General features: G+C 35.1%; 1 protein-coding gene across 5 annotated transcripts in view; it reads right to left on the bottom strand.

Annotated features, from left to right (window-relative positions):
* The window catches only part of GULP1 (GULP PTB domain containing engulfment adaptor 1), a 322123-nt gene that overhangs the window by 96926 nt on the left and 199559 nt on the right, over positions 1-25638 (bottom strand). For 3 of the 5 annotated variants that reach the window (XM_037849952.1, XM_037849954.1, XM_037849950.1), the window contains 2 exons: positions 20749-20823; positions 16917-16978 (listed from right to left, as the gene is read on the bottom strand). In XM_037849952.1, the coding sequence (XP_037705880.1) occupies positions 16917-16978; positions 20749-20776 (90 nt within the window). In that variant the 5' untranslated portion in view covers positions 20777-20823. Of the gene's footprint in view, positions 1-16916; positions 16979-20748; positions 20824-21431; positions 23751-25638 lie in introns of those variants that run through there. The other 2 variants (XM_037849955.1, XM_037849953.1) reach the window with 2 other exon arrangements.

Here is a 25638-nt window from a genome sequence, read left to right as displayed (position 1 = left end):
CAAATTGTTCTGCAATCCAAATATATATTAGCTTTGAAAACATTTAGAAAACAAAAGCCAATGTAAAAAGATTAAAACAACTAGAACAGTACAGGTTTTATATGGCTCTGATTATACAATTTTCTTACTGCATCACCAATGTCAGAAATCTGTTCCTTCAGCTGGTTCCATTGCTTGGGATTTAAGGAAATACCTTTTCTTCCTGGTTTCATTTCACCTTCTGGATCCATCCAATATTCTCTAATGTCAATTAGGACTTTCCCTTTAAAGTACTGAACACTGACATACCTCATTTTTCCAGTCTGAAACATGTTATCATCTCTGCTACTGCTGCTCTGCTTGGAAGATGACAGTGCTCTTGAGTTTTCACCAGTCTTTTGCTTCTTTACAGGTTTTTCTGGAGAAACTTGCTTTTTCCTCTTTAACTTTTTGTCGACTTCACTATCAGAATCACTGCCAGATGAGCTTGAAGAAACAAGTTCCTTTGATTTAGGCACTGCTCTGCTCCTGCAGCCAAACTGCCGCCTGCTCGCTCACTCTCTCGAGACTTGCAATAGTTCTTAACCACCATATATATATGTATTTTTTTGGTTAAGCAAGTATATTGCTATGTTTTAAGAACATAGGCCTTTTTTTCTAACCACTTCTCCTAGACAGCCTTCACAGTAGAGCTAGGAACTTCATTTTCTGGTTCCAATATATTAGAAATGTCCAATGAGACATAAGTTAGAATGGAACAGGTGAGGAGGTCTGGGGTCCTGTGATTGTGCAGAAGGAACCATAGGGAGTTATATGTCTAGGAATGGGGTGCAGAAGTGCAGTACATGAACAGCCTGGTCTAGTTTGAGTTTCCTCTTTGTATTTCCTTTGGTGGACTCAGCAATTGACTAATTTTACATGGCAACCATGAAAGTTAGGTATATATTATAGTGTTAGGCACAGAGAAATAAAGATGAATAAGACTTGGCCTGCCAAAGTACACTGACAGGTAAACAAGAAGTTACAGCACAGAGTTTTAAGAACTATGACAGGATGCTTTAGCCCAGGATACCATGGAAACCCTTAAGAGGTTTAGGAGAAAGAGATACCAGTTAAGCTACCTAGAGGAAGTAAAAGCTAAGCTAATCCATGAGGCATTGAGTTCTAGCAAGGAAATATAGTGGTGTTTGTATATGTTCCAGGTAAATGCAAAGTCCTAGAGGACAGCAAGAGTTTGAATGAGATTGTGATTGTGAGAAAGGACAAAAGAGCACTACCTAAAAATATATATATATAAAATCTCACAGATACGAGAGTTAAGGCTGGAAACGACACATTAAAAGCCAGGTTAAGGAGTGTGGAATAGACTACAAGAAAAAAAATTTTAAGTTACTTAAGGATTTTTAACTTGAGAAATGAAATGATTAGAGTTTCATTTTAAGATGATCACTCCTATCATAGTGTGTGGTAAGGAACAGGATGGGAAATAAGGCTAGAGTGGGAAGACTATTGCAATGGTCCTTGCAAGAGAGAAATGGTGGCCTGAACTAGTGCTATTCCAAGTGTGGTCAGCAGGCTGAGGGTGGTTTATGAGCTACTTATTAGCTACACAAAAAGTATAGATACTAAGTGAAAGCATTTATACATTTTGGTAGCATTTCAATAGAGAAAGCATATCTGTTGAATATAATACTGTAATATTTTTTGAAATATCAATCTGTGATAGCTAAAGAAGAAAAACCTTCTTGTTCTTTCATCACAGACAGTTTGGAAGGCACTGTTCTACACCATGTAGGTGGTAGCAACTGTGTAGAGAAATAGGTAGATTCAAGAGATTTTCAGAGAAACAAGTGTTAACATTTGACTTGATATGGATAGTGAGGGAGGAAAACACTGGTCAAAGCTGATAATGCTGGTAAAGAATGTTTTGTAATATTTGTATCTCTACTATCCATTCTCCCTTCTTCTAGTAACTGGTCTGATCTTCCTTTGGGGATCTACCATGCCCCACAATCAGTCCACACAGCCTGGGAGTGTGCAGTATTATACGGGCTAAGTCAATAAATTCATCCACTGTCCACAGAGATTAATCTGGGAAGCACATGATCCTTATCAAGCCTATCAGAGCCTTGGAGCCTTGACTCAGGAAGTTGTGTTTCTGTTATTAGAGAAATAGGTCTGGGGGTTGTGATGATATAAAATTGAAGCAGCCAGGGGCCATCCAGCAGAGTCTAAGAACTGAGAAAATTCAATGAAAACAGAGGCGAGGGCTTATCCTGACATCAGTTGAGCGCTAAATCAAGCTGCACTAGTTGCAGTCTGCCCTGTGAGGTTTTCAACAAATTTACTTTCTACCCGAAGCTACAATGAATCAGGAGTTCTACCATTTGAAACCAAAGAGTCTTAAGTGGTGCTACTGGCTGGGATGGAGAACACTGGAGGAGGAGCAGGTTACTGCAGAATGTCACAAAACTGATCTGGGATTTGCCATTATGTTTATGTTCAATGTCCTTCAGAAACGGCATGTCCACTGGACAGAAGAGGTGTGGGTCTGGAGTTTAGGAGCAAGAGCTAAACCAGAGAATCATCACAAGGCAGAAGGCAATTTAATCTTAGGTTTGAAGGAGATTTCCTAGGAGGAGTATAAGAAAGATGGGAAGAGGTCCAAGGATAGAACCCTGAGCAACAGTGATACTTTGGAGGTGATCTTAGGTAGAGAAATCAACAAAGGCAACTGAAGAGTAGTCAACAGAGAGGTAGGAGGAAAACAACAAGAGTTCAGAGTCTTGAAAGTCAAAAACTTCTGGTTTTTGCAGACCTACGGCCAAATTGTAGCTTCTCTCCTATTTTTTTTCCATTTTTAAAACATGCATGCAGAACTTTTGGTTTTTCCAGGGGCTGGTTCTGTTAGCAACATAGAGCAATATGAAAGGAATAATAGTTACTCCTTAACTGTCTTTCTAACTCCAACTTCTCTTTTATACCTAGACTCTGTAACTACAACTTGGGTGCACAATTATTACCTTGAGAAAGACTGTGTGAAATAGTAATTTCCTCTTAAAGTACTACGTATCCACATGCAGGCATTCCATGGTTCACTCCATTATCTGTATCTGACCACACTTCTGCAGTAAGTATGAAAATGGGGTTATTGGAGTTGGAGGGTGCCTTTAAGAACAAGAGTCTTGAATTGGAGTTAGGTTATGGCAGTTGTGTCAGGGAAGGAAAAGTAGATAAGTTCTTTTCCACTTTCCATTTCATCACACCAATAGGCTAAAGCCCAGAAGCAGAGAAGTATGAAGTTGGACTTTCTTCGAGGAGAGATGCACAGGAAACCCTTAGCAAGATGGAGCAAGGAGAGAAGCCCAAAAGGGGATAGGAAGGAGAGTTAGTGTAATTTCCCAGTTGCTTTTCATGCTGCTGTTCTTAAAGTTCCTTATGAGCATGTTTTCATGTGTTCATTGAATATTCTTAGTGCCTACAAGAGTGACTGTGTCATAGAAGGTGCACAATAAACAGAAGGAACTAAGTTTGCTGGTGTAAAGTTGAAAACTTACGTTAACTATACATTGTTCTAAAATACTTTGAAGGACTTCAGAGTAATGGAGGAGGAGTTAAATCAGTGTGACAAATCTCCCTTCCCCCCAAACTAAAAAATAATGGACTAAAATGATAAAAGGAAGGGAGGTGGAAAGAGAGAAGAATGGAAGGGAGGAGAAAGAAAGGAAGAAAGCAAGAATGACAAAATTTTTACCAATAGCAATTAGAGAATGCAAAAAATAGAAAAAAAAATAAAATAGTAAAATTCCTATACAAGAAAGGGAAGCTTGGATTTGAAGATAAAATGGGTACTCTGTCTACTAGAAAAAACTGAAACAGAATAATCAACATTAAAACATATCCATTACATTATTAAAATATAAGTATGAGGAAAGAATTTTTCAGACATCTAGATAGAAAAAGAAAAGTACCTTCAAGGGTACCTTCAAGGGGGGGAAATCGGGTAGATTCAGACATTTTCTCAACAGGAGAGAAGACTGCAACAGTGTCTAACATTCTGAGAGAAAGAAAGTAGTTCCACCCAAGTAGCAAGCTGATAGGCAGGCATCCTCAAACGTAAACTATCCCATGAAATATCACAGCTGCTAAGCACTTTTTGGAAAGACTTCTCAAAGGGAAAAAACATAAATAAAGATCTCAGGAATAGAGAAGAAATGGTAAATGTAGTGTTGTTGGTAAATTGAATCCATTTCAATATGTAATTAAGATTAAACTACTAGGAGAATTATGGCTTCAGAATAAAATGTAGATTTTGCAAATGCTGGCAAGTAAAACTGAAATAAGCAACAAAAAACTGGGAAGTGGAGCATTCTGGAGATAGGATATGTAAGTAGGCTATTCACCTCATCATTCATCTATATACACTGTCAAAAACTGAAACATACTGTTAAGGAAAAACATAAGGAGGCCAAACACTTAACGGCTTTCATAATCATTTTCCTCTAACTCAATGCAATCTTTAAGGAACTAATCTCTCTTTTGATAAGAACATACGTGTTTGAAATCTAGTAACTCCTTGTATTCACTTTGATTTCTTTTTTTATTAAATTCAAGTAAAGTGCAATGCTTTTTTATTTTAAAAGAGCTTACATGCTATAATTTTCTTCTAATACAGTTTATTCTTCCTATCTATCCATGCATCCCCAGCCCCACTTTCCTTAACTATTACAGTTTAATGTTAAAGTTTAACTATTTAATAGGGGATATTGATAGTCCCAATCTCATGGAGCTTTTTTTGAGGATCATATGAGATAATAGACGTCAAGTGCCTAGAAAGTTATTGGTATAGAGTCGTTTATATAATGTCAAACGTTACCTGTTATCTAGAAATCTCTTTTGCATTTGACTTTGTGCAGAGAGAGATATCTGGAAAACTTAACCCAAAGTTAACACTGGGTATTTCTGCCTGGTAGGATTGTGAGTGATTGTTGATTTTTACATTTCTGTGCTTTTCTGTGCTGCTTAAATTTTAATAATTAGCATATATCATTGGTATGAAATAGTAAAAGCATTATTCTTAGAAAACATTTCAGAGACCTATAATGTGAACAATTGCTTCTTCAATATTTTATCCTGTGTTCTCTATACTTTGAGCTACATCTTTTCTCAGACTATGGTTGCATAAATTACATCAGATCTTTTAACTCCCCAGTGACCTTCTTTTTACTGCTTTGCTATCACACTGTGCAAGGTACAGAGAGATGAGGTGTGATGATGCTATCGGACTATCTGCTGTAAAGACTGGCATTGGATTCTACTTTTATGTTTTTGAGTAAGATTTTTAAAGTTCAGAAAAATGAACCACTTAGTTCCAGCAAGAAGAAAAAATAGAAGATGAACACTCCCTGAAAAACTGAAGAAATAGGCCCACCACAGGAGGCTATTCTTAAATGTAAAAATACGCAAAACTGCCCTGGAGATGGCTTCTCATAGTTCATAACATAAAGGGAAAGACAAAAATCATTTGAGCTTCATTTAAAATATATGTGTATATGTATATATTTCCTAAGGGACAAAAGATTATTTCCTTTAAACTGTTTCTCAAATTGCAAGAACACAGTGAACTGGGACTTTGACTTGTCTTCAGAAGACTTTGGGGTCCCTGCTGTGAGCCTGCTGACTTCCTTATCTCACCACCACCTGAATAAAATGATATAAAGAAAGAACCCTGGAGGCAACTTTCCCCACCTAACATCTTTCTAATAAATATTTAAAACACGACCATATCATCCATTGATAACTATTAATTCTATGTCTACATGTAAACAATTTCCAGAGCCATCTGTTTCCTGTCACATTTCACTTCCCATAGCTATCCCTTCCTCTTAATTCCCATTTCTCATTTTTTTCTAGGTCCTTTGTTCAAAAAACGCTCACCTCTTTGCTAGTTTTCTTATATTTAGCATGTCCTTATTTTAGTCACTCTTCAAAACCTCTACAAAAATGATCTTGTCAAAACATGTTTTTTTTTTAGCTTTAAGCATGTCCCATCCCCCTCTCCCCCCCACCAAGTACACTATTCCCTATATATCGTCTCTGCACAAATCCCTAAATATAACATTACAGTCCTCAGAATGCTGTTTCAACTTTTTGAAGACCAAATCAGACCTTTCCTTTTCCTATTCTTCAGCTATGTGTGAGCAAGTTTTCTTGTTATTTCACATACTGCCAAACATATCTATATAGAAATATGACATGAATGATAAATGAATCCAACATTCTGAAAATTCCCCATTTATAACCAGGTGTTCTCAAGTTGGAAGAAACATTTAGGGACATAAATAACACCAAAGAATTTTTATCCAGAGATTATACTAATACAAATATCATTAAACAAATCAGAATAAGGAAAATAAAATATTTTATAGGAGCCTAGAGTTTGTAGCCTCTGTAGAAGGGAGGCTTTATTTAATCTTCTTAGCTCACATCTCTGCCAACCCTTGGTTGATTTTAAATGATCCCCAAAGCTTGGATTATGGACAGGGCTACATACATGAGTGATTTTACACACAGCATATACAAAGGGCAAACATGTATTTATATTTTATTTCCCTTTGATTTCATTCATCTGCTAGCTTGGCAAGTTAATGTCTTCATAATTGAGAATAGTCTATTTCAATGGAAAGAAAAATCGATGTTGATTAGGAGACTTCATTTCCAGACCTAATTTTGTTACTATCTTGCAGTATAAGCTTGAGCAAATCACTTAACCATTCTGGGCTTCAATTTACTTTATCAAGAAAGTGATGGAGTTGGAGTAAATGATACCTGAAGTTCTTTTCAACACTAAAAAATCTTTGAATCTGTAACACATATAATGTCTTAAAGAAACAACATCAAATCAAAACAAAATAAAACAAAACACTGTAGTCCACAGTGAAATGCTATAAGGAATAATTAATATGGAGTTTAGTATCTATTTAGTAATTTCCAGCAGCTATAGTACTCTTTTTTAGAAGATTCTCATATGTAGAGTATTTTTGACAATGATGATCTCCAAAATTATGTTCAACATCATGTTTCAGTTATCTGTGAAAACTTTGCATGAAACACAAAAGCAGAACCAAAAATAAGCACCCTGTTATGTTTTTCAGAAATTAAATTGGTTTTATGAATTCATTTCAAGAATTGAGAAGTCAGGTAATGTTAGGTATTTATTGTCATTCCTCTTCCCATTTACTCATGTATTTTGTAAGCATATACCAACTACAAAGTCACAAAGCAACACAGTTCCAATTATTTCCATGTTCTTCTTAATTTTTTTCACATTGCTTAGTATGAAAAATACTTATAGCTTCCCACTGTGAAGAAGGCAAAAGAAAATTAACCCTTTATAGTATTCTAATTTCCTTTTATTACCAGGGTTGTTTGGACACATAAAGGGACATTTACAAATGGTTACAGATGTAGAATTACTATCAATACATATGAGGTAGATTTTTTGAAATGGGAGGAAATAACAATTAAGGTTCAATTTAAATGCTGTTTTTTCCATTTTAAAGTGTTTAGACTGAATATAAGTTGTACATGTTAGCATCATTAAAGGCCAATTCTAAATGCGAAGAAAACTTTTTTTTAAGGTACTGTACAAAATTGAGTTTTTGAAATGTTTCCCTTAAGATTAACTAAAACTCATTTTTGAACAAATGAAATGGATCATATGGATGCAGTTGAGTTCTTTATATATATTTTTTTTTCATTTTTTTTTTACATTCCTTCTTGTATCTACAACCACCAAAATCGGCTAATGTGTTTGTTCTCTTCTATTACAAACCTGCTTTAAATCTTATGAATTTGGAACTCTAAACCATTTGGATGTTTTAGTGCCTCATTGATTACAGAGATGTATCATTTATCTGTCTTTCACTGTTTCCAGAGGATTAAATTTGAAAATTTTTCTTTCCAGATTCTGTTTTTTGCCACTAAAATAGATACTTATTTCTAAGACCCAAATTTTCTTCAGTTAAGTCATAAACCAATATTAACATTTCATTGAAGGGTAATTTATCATATATTCACCAAAAATAATTGAAGAAGCATTAGTAAAATGATTTAGTTATATTAAAACCTGTCTTTACCATGACTCATTAGGCCACATAATGTTGTAACTTCTTCTCTTCATTAACTTCTTACTTGTAAAACCCCCATAGCACAGTTTCTAAATGTTTACATGGACTTCCTCATATTTCTATATTTGATTTTAGGACTAGGATAATCTTTGTATGGACATTTTGCTCTAGAATGTGGTTGTTATAAATCAAAGATAATAGAAAACACAATCACAATGTTGTTATTCTTTAACAAGTCAAGCATCCCCCTGCGTACAAATGCACAAGGTTGGCAGTACTGAGTCTCTATTATGCCAGAAGAATTAAAACAACAGAAAATTTTTCTCCCTGATATGGAGGCTAGAAGTCTGAAATCAAGGTGTCACCAGGCCAAGATCCCTCTAAAACCTGTAGGGAGAATCTTTCCTTTCCTCCTCCTAGATTCTGGTGTTAGCCAGCAATTCTTGGTGCTTCTTGGCTTGCAGCTGCAGCACTTCAATTTCTGCCTCCATCATCATATGGCCATCTTCCTGGTGTCTGTCTGTATCTCAACTCCCATTCTTATAAGGATATCAGTCATATTGGATTAGGGGCCTGCTTTGCTCCAATATAACCTCATCTTAATTTAACTAATTCCATTTGCAACAACCCTTTTTCCAAATTAGGTCACATTCTGAGGTACTTGGGATTAGAACTTCGAAATATCTTTTGGGGACACATAATTCATCTCATAACAACCACTACCCCTTAAGATATACCATCCTTATTCTTATTTACATAAATACTTCCATGTTGCCAAATCCAATGATCAATCCAACTGTCCAACTTCCTCTTAGCTCTCTTCTTATACTACAGGTGGTTCTTGTTAGTCTCCTTTGCTGTTACTTCCTCACCTCCCTGACCTCTGTCCTTAGAGCGCTTCTCCTTTATCTTTCAATATGTGATCCCCCATCTTCTCCCGTCTCAGGTCTTTAAATATCATCTATATGCTGATGCTTCCCAAATTACCATATTTTCCTTAAATCTATGACACATTTGATTATAAGATAAGCACTATTTTTGTACCAGTAAGGAATCAACAACTGCAAAACTTCATTTTTACGCTATCAAATTTTAAGATACCACCTTTCTTCCCATCTGTTTCTTTCCCAAGGGTCTGGCCCTTATGCAGTCAATGACGAATTCTATTCTTCCTGTTTGTGCTGGTTTGAATGTGTTATGTCTCCCAGAAAAAGCCATATTCTTTGATGCAATCTTGTGGGGCAGACATATTAGTGGAGATTAAGTTGGAACATTTGGATTAGGTTGTTTGCACGGAAATGTGCCCCACCCAACTGTAGGTGATAACTGATGAGATATTTCCATGGAGGTGTGGCCCCACCCATTCAGGGTGGGCCTTGATCAGTGGAGCCATATAAATGAGCTGACAAACAGAAGGAACTCAGTGCAGCTGAGAGTGACATTTTGAAGAGGAGCTACAGCCAAGAGGGACACTTCGAAGAAAGCACAAGAGCTGCAGATGAGAGACAGTTTGAAGATGGCCGTTGAAAGCAGACTCTTGCTCTGGAGAAGCTGAGAGAGGACAAATACCTCAAGTACAACTGAGAGTGACATTTCTGAGGAAATGCAGCCTAGGGAGGAACTTTGGAGCAGATGCCAGCTACGTGCCTTCCCAGCTAACAGAGGTTTTCTGGACACCATTGGCCATCTTCCAGTGAAGATACCCAATTGCTGATGTGTTACCTTGGACACTTTATGGCCTTAAGACTGTAACTGTGTAACCAAATAAACCCCCTTTTAAAAAAGCCAATCCATTTCTGGTGTTTTGCATTCTGGCAGCATTAGCAAACTAGAACACTGTTGCTCAGAACAAAACATCTAGAAATCACCCTCAGTGTTTTTCTCATAACACCTTCCAACCAACCCGTAGTAGGCAGAATAATGGCCTTTCATAGACGTTCACATCCTAATTCCCGGAACCTGTGAATATATTACCCCACAGGGATATAAGCATTTTCAGTACAAGCATTTTCAGAGGTGATTACATTAAGGATTTTGAGGTGAGAAGATTATCCTGGATTATCCAAGAGGGCCAAATGTAATCACAGGGTCCTTATAGGTGAAAGATCTAGACAGGAAAGTCAGAGTCAGAAAAGGAGCAGAGGTCAGAGTGATGTGGAGCCATAAGCCAAGAAATTCCTTCTCCAGAAGCTGAAAAGGCAAAGGAACTGATTTTCCCATAAAGCATTCAGAAGGAAAGCAGCCCAGAAGCACCTTGACTTTAGCCCATTGAGACCCATTTTGGACTTCTGACCTCCAGAACTGTACGATAACAAATTTGTGTTGTTTTAAGTCACTAAGTTTGTGGCAATTCTTTTTTACAGCAGCAATAGGAAACTAATACACAACCAATCTATTAATGCTGTCAGTTTAATCTTCAAAATACATACAGTTTCAACTACTTCTCTTCAGCTCTTACTCTGCTTTAAACCACAATCTCCTTTCTGCCTGTATTCCTGCACTAGTCTCCTGATGAGTGTCACTTTGTCCACCCTTGCTTGCTTACAGTCAATTCCTATTAAAAATTTGTCTCAGATCTTGTCACTCTTTCTCTGAAAACTCTTCAAATCAAGACTTCTCAACTTTTACAGTGGCTCACAAGGCTCTACAAGAACTACGAAAGACCTCATGCTCCACCCCACATGTGCCTCTCAGATTTCATGAATTAACTGCAGTCCAGCCACCCTGTCCTCTTTGCTAGTCCTTGAATAGTCATATGGTCCTCCCTGGCTCCTGGAGCCCTGTCTGGAATGCTCTTCTGTCAGAGTCACATGTCCTACTCTCTCACTTCCTTTTGGTCAATGCTCTCCTCAGAGAGATCTTCTCTGGGCACTTTATATAAAATAGCACCTCCAAACTGCCATCATCCTGTATTTTTTTAATAGCAATTAATGTCACATGGAATACAATAAATGCACTTATTATTTAATAACTTCTAAATTAAAAAAAAATGAGTATAATTAGCTTATTGAATGTATGCTCCAGGAGGGGAGGAATTTTATTGATTCAGTTCACTATTCAATTCTCATTGACTAGATCAGGACCTTGCTTATCAGAAACACAATTAGAAGGAATAAATAATAAATAAACACATGTATGAATGAATGAATACATAGAAGAATGTATATTTACTTTTATACTATATGTCTCTGTCACTCCTATCATGTGTAGATGCATATTTCAGAAATCACTTTAAGATGTTATATTTAATAAGGACAGGTCATCAAACCTATGTGCTGGTTATTTCTATTAAATACTTGCTATTTTAAGTAGTCCTCCCCTTCATTGTTTTATGCTTTACATTTTAAATCTGGTAAAGTCTTTGATAGTGTTTAAAAATTGGTTACTTTTTAAAGGCAGTGGCTTCCAAAGTTTTTGATTGTGAACCATAATTTTATGGAATAAGTTGATGTTTACCACATGCATTCTGAAAACATATCTTCTTTTTCTCTTCTGGTCTATTTCCTCTATAACACATGCCTTTTGATAATGACCTACTACATTGATTTCATGATCCCATTTTATCATGTGTCATAACCTGCAGTTTGAAAAACACCAAAACAGAGTGCAGAAGATAATATACCAAACTCCCAATGAACTAGTTTAATGCTGTTATTGCCTACTAAAAACACCACCAAAAAAATCCCAAAAATAGAACTAATGAACCCTACAAAGTATGATCCATATTAGACACAAACTATGATTTTATATCTGCATAAGAACTGAAATAGACACACTATGAATATTAAATGAATTTGTGAAATAGAATGTTCTATAAAATGAAATAATGTGCAGCTGAAATATGTTTGAAAAAGAAAATAAAGGAATTAGAACACTAAAGCCGAAGGCTATTACTTTAAAACAAAAAGCACATCTCAATATAAATATTATTACATATTTCCCCTGGGAGAATTATAATTCTTAAACAGTTCTGTTAAATTTATCAACTTAATTTTTGACAAGTGGATGCCAAAAGTTAGTAAAGTGATGGGAATCTTCTCAGATGCAAGCATTCTCTTATTTAGCCGGGAAGAAGAGAGATATTTTTCCTACTCCCCACATACAAGCAGTTTCTGTGTTGCATCAATTCTTCCTCTGAACTATTTGGCACATCTTTATTTTCTGCTATCCTATCTACTACCCTTCTAAACTTACCAACCACCCTATGGTAAACTTATTTTCACATACTTGACCCATCAAAATGACTTCCTATGATGTTTAATGTCACACTCTCTCTCTTAATCCAAATCAACTTTAATTTCACTGAAGATTTATCCTCTTAAAATCTTATTTGATTAGTTCACATCTCAAACTGTTTCTCCTGCCATTCAAGGCCCTTCAAATTTACCTTTCAAGCCTAGTCCATCCTTAGTACTTGTGATGATCAGTTTTAGGAATCAACTCAGCTAGTCTATTGTACCCAGCACCCAATTACTCAAACACTAATCTAGCTGTTACCATGAAAGCATTTTGCAGATTTTATTAACAACTACAATCAGTTGATCTTATGTAAAGGGAGAGATTCTTGTATAATCTGGGTGGGTCTCATCCAATCAGCTGAAAGGCTTTAAGAACAGAACTGAGGTTTCCGTGAGGAAGAGAAAATTCAGTCTGTGAACTGCAGCATCAGCTCTTGACCAAAAGTTTCAATCCTGTGTTCCTGACATTTTATCCTATGGATTTCAGATTTGCCTAGCCAGCCCAAACAATTGCATATCCCAATTCCTTTCAATAAATCTATATATCTCTATCTATATCTACATCTATATCATCTATATCTACCTATCCATAGATAGTTACATATCATATATACATATATGATATATATGTATCTGACTGGTTCCTTTTCCCTGGTGGAACGCTAATTGATACAATACTTTACCATCGGTCATATTTTACTCTCCAGCCCAAGTCTTGTCATATTCATTTTGTGCCTTATAACTTATCGACTCTGAATTAATATTTCTCCAAACACTCAGAGTGAAATTGTCACTCCACCTTTCTTTTCACACTTGGAAATCCTACCTCACCCCTACTTTCATAAAGTGGTATTAACTCACCATTCTCTGAATCTCCAAAGCTTTTCTGAGTGCCATTTGAATGGCATTGAACATGATCTTTCTTTTATATTAGCTATTTTTGTGATTTCTCCTTAATTATAATAAGCTCCATGAGAATGCAAGCCATGTCTCATATAGCTCTGAAGCTTCAGCAACAGTGCCTTATACCAAGCAGCCATTTACTTTTTGCTGAATGAACAGTCAAGTGTTACTACACAGAGAAGAAAAGAAAAAAAAATAGCAAATGTTTGAAGTCATATAGACCAGTTTTTTTGGTTTGTTCTTATTAACTTTGCGACAGTAGGCAAATTACTTAATCTAGCAGCCTTAGTTCCCTCATCTGCAAAGTGATGATAACATTAATACTCACTGCCATGACAAAGACTATATGAGATCATCTAAAGCACACCAGCACAATTCCTGGCATATACTGGTGGCTCAATGAAATGTAACTGTTTCATAATTACTTTGGTGATGGTGTTAGGCACTAATTCATCAGATATATATTGAACACCTACTCTGAGACAGGCAATAGATTAGTCCTATGAAAACTAAAAAGATAAATAACCAATGGCTGACATTTATTGAGTAGTTATTTTATTCCAGACTCTTCTAAGTACCTCATCTAACTCTTTTACTTCTGTGACTACTCTATTGGAAAGTACTATTATTATCACTATTGACAGATGATTAATATTAGACACAGAAAGGTTAAGTAATTTTCCTGAAGACACGTAGCAAATAAGTGTTGAAGTAGGGATATGAACCAAGATAATGTCTTTCTAAAGTCTGTATTTCTGCCTATTGTACTAAGCTACTTCCTGTGGATATGGACCTAGTTCTCAAATGGCATATGCTGGGAAAGCCAAGGACAGACTCAGTGGCCATCTCCCAGCCCTTGCCTATCCCCTTCCTTTTTCCTTCTTGCTTGTGTGCATGTGTTTCTTATGTTTCCATTTGTGCTTGTGTGCATGCAGGTCTTTGGTATGTTTCTATTTTATAAGAGACCACAGGCAGCTGGGGGAGCCATTAAATCTTAACCAGCCCCACCTACGTGACAAGGAACAAAGGTTGCTCATTGGCAGACATCCCTCTCATTGGAGCATATAAAAACTTAGCCCTCAGTCAGTGCAGGTAACCCTCATCTCTGAGGTCAAGAGAGGCATGTGGAGCTGCTGTTCACTGACCCTAACCTGAACAGTTGGCCTCCCCGGGGGATGGACCAAGGTGAGCTCTTCTCCCCTGCGTTTTTGGACCCTTTATGCTGTGCAAACACTCATTTTCTGGGAGCCTGTGTCTTATGCCTGAGCCTGTGTTCCCATGATGAACCATACAGCAACTCACTCCACAGCATATAGTCTAAAAAGAAACAGAAAATTCTTCAAATATAACCCTACTAAAAGGTGCCATAAGGAAGGGAATTCAGAAAAAAAATTATTCAAAAAGTTTAACAATATTTGGTACACACATATTGTACATTATTATTCAGGATGGACAAAAGCCGCTTATCCTTCCAAATTTTACTGACTCAAGTTTGGAAGATGTTTCTGTGCCCTCTATTTGATATAGGATTTCTTAAGGTTGTTATACTGCATCCGAGAATAAGCACAGGTAATTGTTCCTTTTATATAAGGGGATCTTCAATGTCACATTAACTTACATAGTTAAAGGTAGTTCTAATTATAATATATCTTTCAACTGTTAATAAACCAGTTTTTCAATACAAGGCTTTTCAATCATATATAAAAATAAATAATCCTTTGTGGTTTCACTTGAAATAAATAATTGTATTTGGTTAAAAACATGAAAAACTGAACATTCACCTTAAAATATAGATATTTTCTGATTAAAATTCCTTTCTTATAGCTTATCAATAGCTAACATAAGGAGCATCTATAGAAGAAATGGGTCATTCTGTTTTTCTCACTTGGTTAAACTTTTCATGCAAAATCATGGAAATCAATTCTCAAGTTAACTTTATGGGGGAATTCATAAGTATTTTGGAGATTACAAGTATATTAGTTTTACATAGCAGACATTTTACAGTATCCTGTCTACTGTGAAGTCAATAAGAAAACATAGTTGCTGCACTCTACAATTCTCACTGATAAGTCTTCTGGGAGAGTCTGGAAGAACTTCTAGATGTCCTTTTAAATATTTCTTCCTGCTGATTCAGATTTGGACGAGTGCTCCTAGAGGTTCTCCCACCACCATTGCCTTTCTGCTCAGTAAATGTTCTTCCATTTCCCCTACCTAATCTCATCATGTCCCAGAGCATCATTTACTAATCTATCAACCTTTCCATTCTCTTATTAAAAACATTTTATCCATTTTCTGTCTTTGCTGCCATGTTGTCTCCAAATTTCAGTTGCTTATATTCAAACCACTTACATATTCCCAAACCTAACTGTGCCAGTTAGGAGGTATTATGTCCCCCAAAATGCCATTATCTTTGAAGAAATCTTGTTGGGGCAGATGTATTAGTGTTGATTGGGTTGAAACCTTTTGAGTGAGTGTTTCCATGGAGAAGTGACTCAATCAACTGTGGGCAAAACCTTTCATTGGATTATTTCCATGGAGGTGTCTCCCCACCCATTGAGGGTGGAGCTTTATTCGGTCACTGGAGTACTTTAAAAAGAGCCACACAGGCCCAGATGCAGAGCAACTAAGAGTGACATTTTGGAGAGAAACTGCAGCTGAGAGACATTTTGAAGACGGCCATTGAAAGCTGACATTTTGGAGAACACCATTTTGAGACACAACCTGGGAGCAAGCAGATGCCAGCCTGTGTCTTCAGAGCTAACAGAGGTTTTCCAGACACCACTGGCCATCCTCCAGAGAAGGTACCCTGGAGGAAAAGTGTCAAGGTTGATGCCTTACCTTGGACACTTTTATGGCCTTAAGACTGTAATTCTGTAACCAAATAAACTCCCTTTTTAAAAGTCAATCCATTTCTGGTATTTTGCATGATGGCAGCATTAGCAAACCAGAACACTAACATAATTTCCTTCTGTCTCTCAAATTAAATTTGGATTCCTCTGAAAACTAGTTTAGTTTACATTCCAACTACAAAATAAAACCTTTCCTTAGAGACTCTTTTGTAAATTCTACTGAATTGTTTTGTCCAGTTTTCCAATAACAACAACAAAAAACAAATCTTTGATGATATAGAATACATGTAGATTAACGTTTCTACTTCTCCTTTAAAAGACAACACACATGAACCAAAGAATAAACAAAAGTGCTTTTTTTCTGAGTTTTCTTAATAGTTGAACTTTTTGTCTCTTGTTTTGAATGATAATTACACTCATTAAAACTGGAGCTCATTTCTCTCATTTCCAGATTAGCTTTGTATAATTAGTCAGAGTAATAAAACATTAAAATATTTTTAAAGGAGGCTTTATTGCTTGTTTTACTTCCTATGGGCCATGATATTACAACTAATTTTAACAACAGCCCGAATCACCTGAAGACTATGTAAGCTTGACTTAAATAGAAACCATAAAGAATATACTGTTTATAAAGAAATCATTTATTTGGAGAAAAATATTTTAATACTATGCACTAAAAAATTATTTTACGTAACTTTTTTTTTCAGGAAGTTTATCAAAAATGCTAATGTATAATCAATATTTCTAAGGCCAACCATGAATTAGTAATAATACCATAACAAAACAAGATTAAATAATATCATGCAAACTCTTCTTACCTTTGCATTATAGGGAATGTAATGTTTTGATAAAGCTTCAGGTGTATGCATCCATGTTTTGTCTGCAATGAAAATAAAATAATGTTAAATAAAATTATAAATTGTTATGGTGTCATATTCATGTGTTAGCATTTACAGAGGGTCTAAGATGATGGGAACATTTCTTTCTCTGAGATCTTTTGCTAACTTGCGAAAGAACAACTATTTATATATAAAAACAATGTAGCTAGAGAGTGATTGCAGGACAAGTCCCTTGATATAAAGTCTCTAGTATTTCTTTTTAAAAATTTTCAAATAATACAAACAATATTGAATTTTTTAGAATACATAAAAATAACATCTGTTGGTTATGACTAATTTTGTCAATTAGATAATCAAAATTTTTATAAATATCTTTGTTTTATACATTAGGAAGCTTTAGCAACAGAAAAATTCCACAAAATGAATGGAAGTATTGAAAAAAGCAGTGAAAGTCATTAATTTTATTAAAGGAAGCTCACTGAATAACTAACTTCCTGAAACATTTTGTGAAAAAACTGGAACTATCAATATCCATCTGCTGTATCACACCAAATTATGTTGGTTGTCTGAAGGGAAACTACTAAGCAGGGTTTATAAGATCAGGAAAGAGATTCACTTTTTTTATTGTGGAAAAAAAATATCATTTGAAAAGTATTTTTAAAGATGATATTTGGATCACAAAATTGTCATATTTCATGGATTTTTGGCATACTCAATGAAGTGAGTTTAAAACCACAGGAGGAAAAGTGATATATTCCAAAGTGTCAAATGTATCCAAGAATTCCAAAAGACATTAATGTCATGGCAAGCCAGGCTTAAAAGTAATCATCCTAGCTACTACATGTTTCCAAAATTTTTGCAACATATTGAAGAGAATATTATTAATGAAAGCATTTTGAAAGTATTAAAAGTAGATACATTGTTGCATTTCACTTACCTATCTCAAACTTTAACCATTACTTTGCAGAAGAAAAACTTGAAACACTAAAGGAAAATTGTGTAATTATCCACTTACTTTTCAAAACTCTGAATCAAAAACTGAGTTAAAATTGGGGCCTGAAGAAGAGAAAGAATTATCGCAGTTTGGTTCTTCATATACATTGAAAAATGATTATGAGATATTAAGTTTCCCAACACTTTGGATTAAGGAAAAAGAGTTTCCATGGCTAAGTAAGAGTGTCCTGCTGAGGTAGGGATTAGTTGCTTTCTCCAGAAAGCCACTATTATTTGAAAATTGATGATACTGCCTCTGTTATAAAGTGTCAGATGGTAGTGGCCTAGAAAGACAGTAGATAAACACACAGATGTTCTTGGTGATGGGCTGAAATAATCACAGTACTAAATTATCAGTGGATGAGCTGCAGTTTCCACAAACAGAAGATCTATATTCGTACTTCGTTATTAGGGGCTGAAGTTTTAGTGGTTCATTGCAGTCTAGTATATGCAGTAAACTCATAAAACCTGAGGGATTTCCAAAATGTGTCTTTGCTGTCATCTTAATTAATACAAAAAAAATGACACAATAAAACTCTATAATAACTCATATAGATGCGGTTGAATCTTGAGGGATTACTACTGGTGGTCCTTGGTCACTATATGTGCCTACAGAAACAATTAGATATATGGTAATAGAACAGAAATGGGAACAGAAGCATACTAGAATGTGCCCCTCTTCCTTGAAAGTAAACTACAATCACAAACTCAATATTGAACACTCATATGGAAGAAAATGTTAATATTTGAAAATATTTGACTGTTGGGTCAATAAATACAGGTTTTCAAAATGCATTTAGATTGAGTTCATCAAGAAAGATGCATTAAATTCATTATTCTTTTATCATCAGAGCTTAACATAGGGAAAGCACCTACTTTGAGTGCATAAAATTTAAAAATAAATATTTAAGTGCTGTGTATTAATGATAGCTACTCATCAGTATGTCAATTGGTAAGTTAGAGAAAATAACATGTACTTAATTGAATTATATTAATCACATTTATTCACATCCTATGCTTTATGCTTTTATATTACATGACTTATTTTGATGAATGAATAGAATATAGGATTTTAAAAATTCAATGAGAAAGGTAACAGGAAAATAAGCTATAGAACAAATGCATTTGTTAAAATTTAATCTATGGTTATATCATGTTAGACCAATTTTTACAGAGCTCTTCAAAATAGCTGAAAATGATGCAATTCTAATGTATTCAGTCATTTTTTCAAAAGCTATGAGCAATTCCAATACAATCAGAGTTATTTGGAAAGTAAATCAGTGAAGTAATTCAATCAAAAAATACTAGACAGATTATCAACTGGGAGAGTTATTAAAAAGGAAAAAAAAAACATGTTTAGGTTTAAGACAACAATCTTTTCCTTAGGTTTCAGAGGTCTAGAATCATTTAGTAAGATTGCATGTGATGACTAAGTAAACTGGATATCTATGAAATAAGAGGTAATATTTTAATAATAGGAGACTGTCTTGCTTTATTGAGAATATTGTACCCAATGTATTTGATGCCCGTTATTGGAAATATGACTCAGGTTATATATTTTCTATGATATAAGTACAGCTTCAGATTATCAGGATATATGAATTCTCTCATAAAATTGAAGTTTTCCAACTCAAATTAAACCAAACAGGGCTATTGTTTGAAATCAGCTGCAGAGGCTCTAAGCATTTTTCCTTTAGCAGCCCCTCCAAATGAGCAAGTCAGAATTGGTTCGTGAACATGAAGCAGAACTCCAGGTATCAAGCTCTAAATTAATGGGGTGAAATATTGATCAATAATTTCCCATTAAGGATAATTAACCATTAGACTCAAACAAATACAAGAGATCAAAACAAATTTAAAGAGAATGGATCAAAGAAGGAAATAAGTGCCTCTGTTCGTTTGAATCTCCAGATCACTCCAATTTCATCATGGTTGTACTCCCACTGTGCTCAAATGAGGCAAATACACAATTGCTGGTTCCTATATCATGATCCAACCCTGGAGATTTCTCAATGAAAAACTACTCCAAAATCCCTTCAAACAAATAGTAAAATAGAAATGTGGAGTTTTCAACTTTAAAACATGGAGAATGCTAAGCATGTGGAAAAAAAATAGAGGGCCTAGAAGTGTTTTAAAAATATAAGATAGTATGATTAAAATGATGAATTGTGATGTACATTTTCTATTACTTTGTTAAATATACTTAAATATATCATATAACAAATTATTTCTAGACCAATGTTATTTGAAAAAAGAATACAAAAGAAACATTTTACTTTTGGCATATGTTTTAGATTGGAAGCAAGCTATAAACCTCAATAAATATCATTTTACCTTCCCCTTATTTAAAAAAGTAAGTAAAATGATAAATGCCTGGCTTTCCAGGGTTGAAAAGTGCCTTACAGGTCACACTAACTAAATCGCTACTAAATACATTAATCCTCTGTACCAGATTCAAATGTTTGAACATTTCTTACTTCAGTGACAAAAAAAAAGTTATTACTTTGAGTAATTACAGTATATTTTTGCACAACTTTGTTGGAAATATCTTTCCTTTGACATTATAATTTATACTTATTTGTACTTTGTTTAAGTGAGTCCTACAGTCAAATAACAGCTCTTCAAATACCTGAAGACAGCTGTCAGTACCCCACCGGGGTTCTCAGCCAGGCTTCCTGTTGCATGTTTGACGGTCTTGCCATCATCCGAGCCTTTCTCTCACAGACATAATAGGAAAAAAACATTTCTTAACATCTATGCTTGATTTTGCAGTAATACTGACTTGACCCCAGGTCCTTTAAAATGGGCAAACACTTACCTTTCTTCCTGCTAAAAGCACGGTTCATGATGAGGACTGGCCAAACCAGTGTTCCGTTCAATCACACTTTTTATCCTATAAAAATGACAAAATATTAAAACATAAATGAAGGACTATATTGAAGCTTCTTTTGTGGTAATCCATTTTTAAGTACAAAGTCTTAATTATCTTTTTAATATTTACTTAACAATATTCTAAAATGTCCCAAAGAACACCGGTTAAGGATAAATCTAAGTACTCAATATTATGACAGGCACAAGCAGGTAAGAACATTATCTCAAAGGCAATTCCCCCAAAGTGTCTTAATTTTCTTGTCTACTTCCTATGATACATCCATCATTAATTCTATTTTTCTGCAAATTTAAAAGGAAGGAAGATCGATACTTCTCCTTGAGCTTGTTGATAAGGAGTACAGGAAAGTGTTGGGCTATCGTCAACAGTCTTGGAGGATAAACAGAAGTCTTTTGATTATGACTTTGAGGATAAAATCACTTTTATAAAGCCATTCACACATATTAATATATTTTTTATTTAATTGAGGTCTGGAAAGGTTTTGTTACTGTCACAAAGTCAGAGAGACAGGTGGTATGCTATTAGTAATGGTAGGAATATGGGACAAAATTACCTACCACTGAGAATTATTTTACAGATTAGTTGTGGTAGGAAAGAACTTGGCACAGTACCTGGTGTACACTGAGTTCAGGAAATCTTAGCTGCTATTTTTGTGTTGGATACAGGATGAAATCCAAATCTAGTGCTCTTTTCCTTGAATGTATCATTCATCCATCAAAGAGGTTCTCCTTAGTCCCCATTCTATGCTCTCGTCCACTGTGAGGTATGCACATCAAAACCAGCAACTTGGCTAAGGGACTTCATGTTCTATAAGTTGCCTTCCCAATTGAGACATTTCAATTTTATCTACCTAATGTGTTCATGTAAAAAAAAAAAACGTATTTCTACCTAAAGCTTTCCGTCAGAGACTCATAAAACATTCACATTAAGGTCTTAGGAAGAAATTAACATAAACCGGAACCATGTTATACTTTATATTTGGGGCCCACAGAAGAGTCTGTCGTTATCGATGGAATTGGTGGAAGTAATTTCTCTGCTGCTCTGGCAACTAAACACTCTTGAATTGACATTAGCATAGACTTACCCTCTGATCTAATTTTTTGACTGCACATGGTTTTATATAGAAAATGGCATTAATAAATGAACCTATAATACCAACTTTATACATTCAACAACTTAAACACACTGACCTATGCTTCAAACTCATTCTTCCCAGTACTAAATCCAATAAATCTTTGGAACCTATGTAAATCCTTTGAAATCTATGTCCATTGATCCTTCTCTTTTTTCTCTGTTACTCACTTCTCTCAAAACCTCCCTTCTCTTCTTACTCAGCTTTAACTTTCGGTTAGTTGCTATTATCAACTCCCTTCTTCCTATCTCATCTTTACAATCTCTGCTTCTACTTAGATAGAAATCCAGGATCTAGTATTTATCAGTATCTACAGTCACATTTCTTCCACTTGTTCTTAAGGATTATCTACACTTTCCCTCCACCTGCATATCTGAAAGTGGCAGGCTAAAACACACAACCATACTGAAAGGTTTCACTTAAAATCTTGGTCATAAGGCTAAGTGTTCCATAATAATTACTGGAAAGAATACTGTATTTCTCTAACCCATCATTCTCACAAACTTTTTTTTCTCAAACTTTATTGTGCAACAGAATCATCAGGATTCTGGATTGCTAAAACAGATTGTTGAGCCTCATCACAGTTTCTGATTCAAAAGGTCTAAGGTGGGATCAGATATTTGCATTTCTAACAAATTCCCAGGTGATGCTGATGCTGTTGGTTCAAGGAATACACTTTGAGAATCACTTTTCATACCTTCTCTCCTCCCATCAAATTTCAACACTTCCCCTCTTATTCTAACTTTCAGATAATGGCCATGTTCTCTATTTCACTGAGAAAAGAGAAACAATTAGAAATAATTTATAAATATAACCTCAATCTCATCCACACACCTATCTGCAATTACCCAAACCCTACACCTATGCATTAGATTTGTTCTCTGTTCTACTTGTGTACACTCTAATCAAAACTTCATTTCTCTTATTCCCTTTAAACAAAGCTCCTTGAAAGAGCTGCCTCTACTTATTGTTCCATATTTCTCTTCTCATGCTCCCTTTGGAACCCACATAAATCACTTTTATCCTCACTCCATGAAAACAGCTCTTATCAAAGACAACAATGGCATTCAATTTGCTTAATCAAATGCCAATTTTTATATCCATCTTATACAACCTATCAGCAGTATTTGTACATTTGATCAGTCTCTCCTTCTTAAAATATTTTTGTCACTCAACTTTGGGGACACCATAATCTCTACCATCCTCTTACCTCTAGCCAAGTTTTCCCCATGTCCTTTGCTGGCTCCTTTATGCCAACCTGACCTCTAGTTGTCCAGCTTTGGGGCTCAAAACTTGTTTACTTTTCTATTGGTCACAAACAGTCTTCTGATCTTAAATACCATTATATGCTAATGACTCATAAATTTATCTCTTGAGCCCAGACACCCCCACCACAGATTTCTACATCCAACTTTCTGAGCAGCATCTCTATCCACAACCCTCTGTGTGCCAAACCTAGTCCTTTCACAGCTTCTCCTTTCCATTAAATACCAACTCCAGTTACCAGAACAAAACTTCAGAGAGATCCTTGATACTTCTTTCCCTGTCCCCACTGTCCTCATCATCTATCTGATATCCTCTTCTATCATTTTTCCCTTAAACACTCAGGTCTAGTCATACTACCACCAGGCTGTTCAGGTGGTAAACAATAATCTCCCACTTCTTTACTTTTGCACTTGGTATCCGTGCCAGTTTGGATGTATTATGTCCTCCCAAATGCCATTATCTTTGATGCAATTTTGTGGGGGCAGACATATTAGTGTTGATTAGATTGGAATCCTTTGAGTGAGTGTTTCCATGGAGATGTGACCCAATAAGCTGTGGGCAAGACTTTGATTGGATAATTTCCATGGAAGTGTTACCTGGCCATTCAGGGTGGGAATGAATTAAATCACTGGGGCCATATAAATGAGCTGATAGACAGAGGGAACTCAGAGCAACTGAGAGTGACATCTTGAAGAGGAGCTGCAGCTAAGAGAGGACAAAATGCCCCAAGAGCAACATTTTGTAGAACATCATTTTGAAACGCAACCTGGAAGCAAGCAGACACCAGCCACATGCCTTCCGAGTTAACAGAGGTTTTCCGGACACCAATGGTCTTTCTTCAGTGAAGGTACCCTATTGTTGAGGCCTCACCTTGGACACTTTATGGCCTTAAGACTGTAACTTTGTAACTAAATAAACCCCCTTTACAAAAGCCAATCAATTTCTGGTATTTTGCAAAAAGTCAACACTAGCAAACCGGAACAGTATCCCCCTGCCTAAAATACTGGGCCTTGTCCCATTTAGGTATTTTCTCAATTGTTGCATTCTCAATGAGGCACTCCCTTGGGAAGTAAGTCTTCCCTGTCTAAAATTACAGCACCTCCTTGAAACAGTTCCTCTTCCTTTTCCTGTTTCATTTTTCACCTGACTACTTATCACTAATATATATGTGTGTGTGTGCGTATCACCAATAAATATATGTGTGCACACATACACATATAAAATATATATTGCTATTTTATATATTATAAGCATATACTTATATGAGTTTATATATGTATAATATATATTCACTTATCTTTTCTGCTTTCTGTTCTTCAAGTACATGTTATGGTCTAAGAGGGTATGAATTTTTGTTGGTTTTGACTGTTTCGTTCATGGCTATGTCTTCAGCACCTCAAGTACTCCCTGACAAATATTAGAAATTCAAAAATTATTTGTTGAATGAATGATTGTCAATTATAGGACTTTGTTTATAATACCACCTTTGATTTAATCTTATTCTTATAGCCTATTTGGCAGTTTTCATTCTTTTATAGCTTCTAAAAATCATTATCATAATACAACTCTATTCTTCCACGTTTGCCACTAACTTATTCAGTTCTATAGACTTTTCATATTCAATGACTGAAATCTACAATCCATTAAGATTAAAACAAATGAGTTAAACAAGTGTTTCCTCAGTATTATATTCAGATTTATGTAAAGATAAAAAGACTTACAACACAACTTTGAATAGACTAATAGATGGCATTCCAAATTTATCTTGTTCAATTAACTTATGTTCCTTTATTAAATACATGTTGACTCCATAACTTTATTAGACTTACAAAACAGAAAAAATACAATGACCTGTACAATCTAAGCCATAAGTACAGCATGAAATATCAAATCCACAAAATATAAATTTAAATACTTTTATCAGTTTAATGGGTGACTTTCATGTTCTCCTTTAATTTGAAGGGATATTTTTACCTATGTTGAAATAATAATCTTTTATTATCACTATATTCTCCATGAATCTAAATAGTGATTAAAACTCAGCAATTTAATTAATCTTTTACAACAATGTCATTATTGCAGTGAAATTACTGATATCTCTGTCTTTGCATTTCTACTCCTCCAAAAGAATGAAAACAGCTAACTAAATTATAAAATATTGTCACTAGGAAATGATATTGCTTTGTAGACTTAGATAATGACACAATATCATTCTCTTATTTGTCTCATACTTTCCTTATTTTCTCATGATACATGCCTCTAATATAAGATAGGTAAAGAAAACAATTTAAGAATTAAAATACCCAAAATAATTAATAGCCTGTATACTAACATTATAAAAACAGTTTAGTTTTTCATAATATACAAAGTATTATTTTTAAGTAATGATTTGAATGATGCTATTTTCCACATTTATTTAT

Source organism: Choloepus didactylus, chromosome 9, assembly GCF_015220235.1.
Source record: "Choloepus didactylus isolate mChoDid1 chromosome 9, mChoDid1.pri, whole genome shotgun sequence".
Taxonomy (NCBI): Eukaryota; Metazoa; Chordata; class Mammalia; order Pilosa; family Megalonychidae; genus Choloepus; species Choloepus didactylus.
Note: the sequence above shows the minus strand (reverse complement) of the source record. Positions and strands in the feature narration are given on the sequence as shown.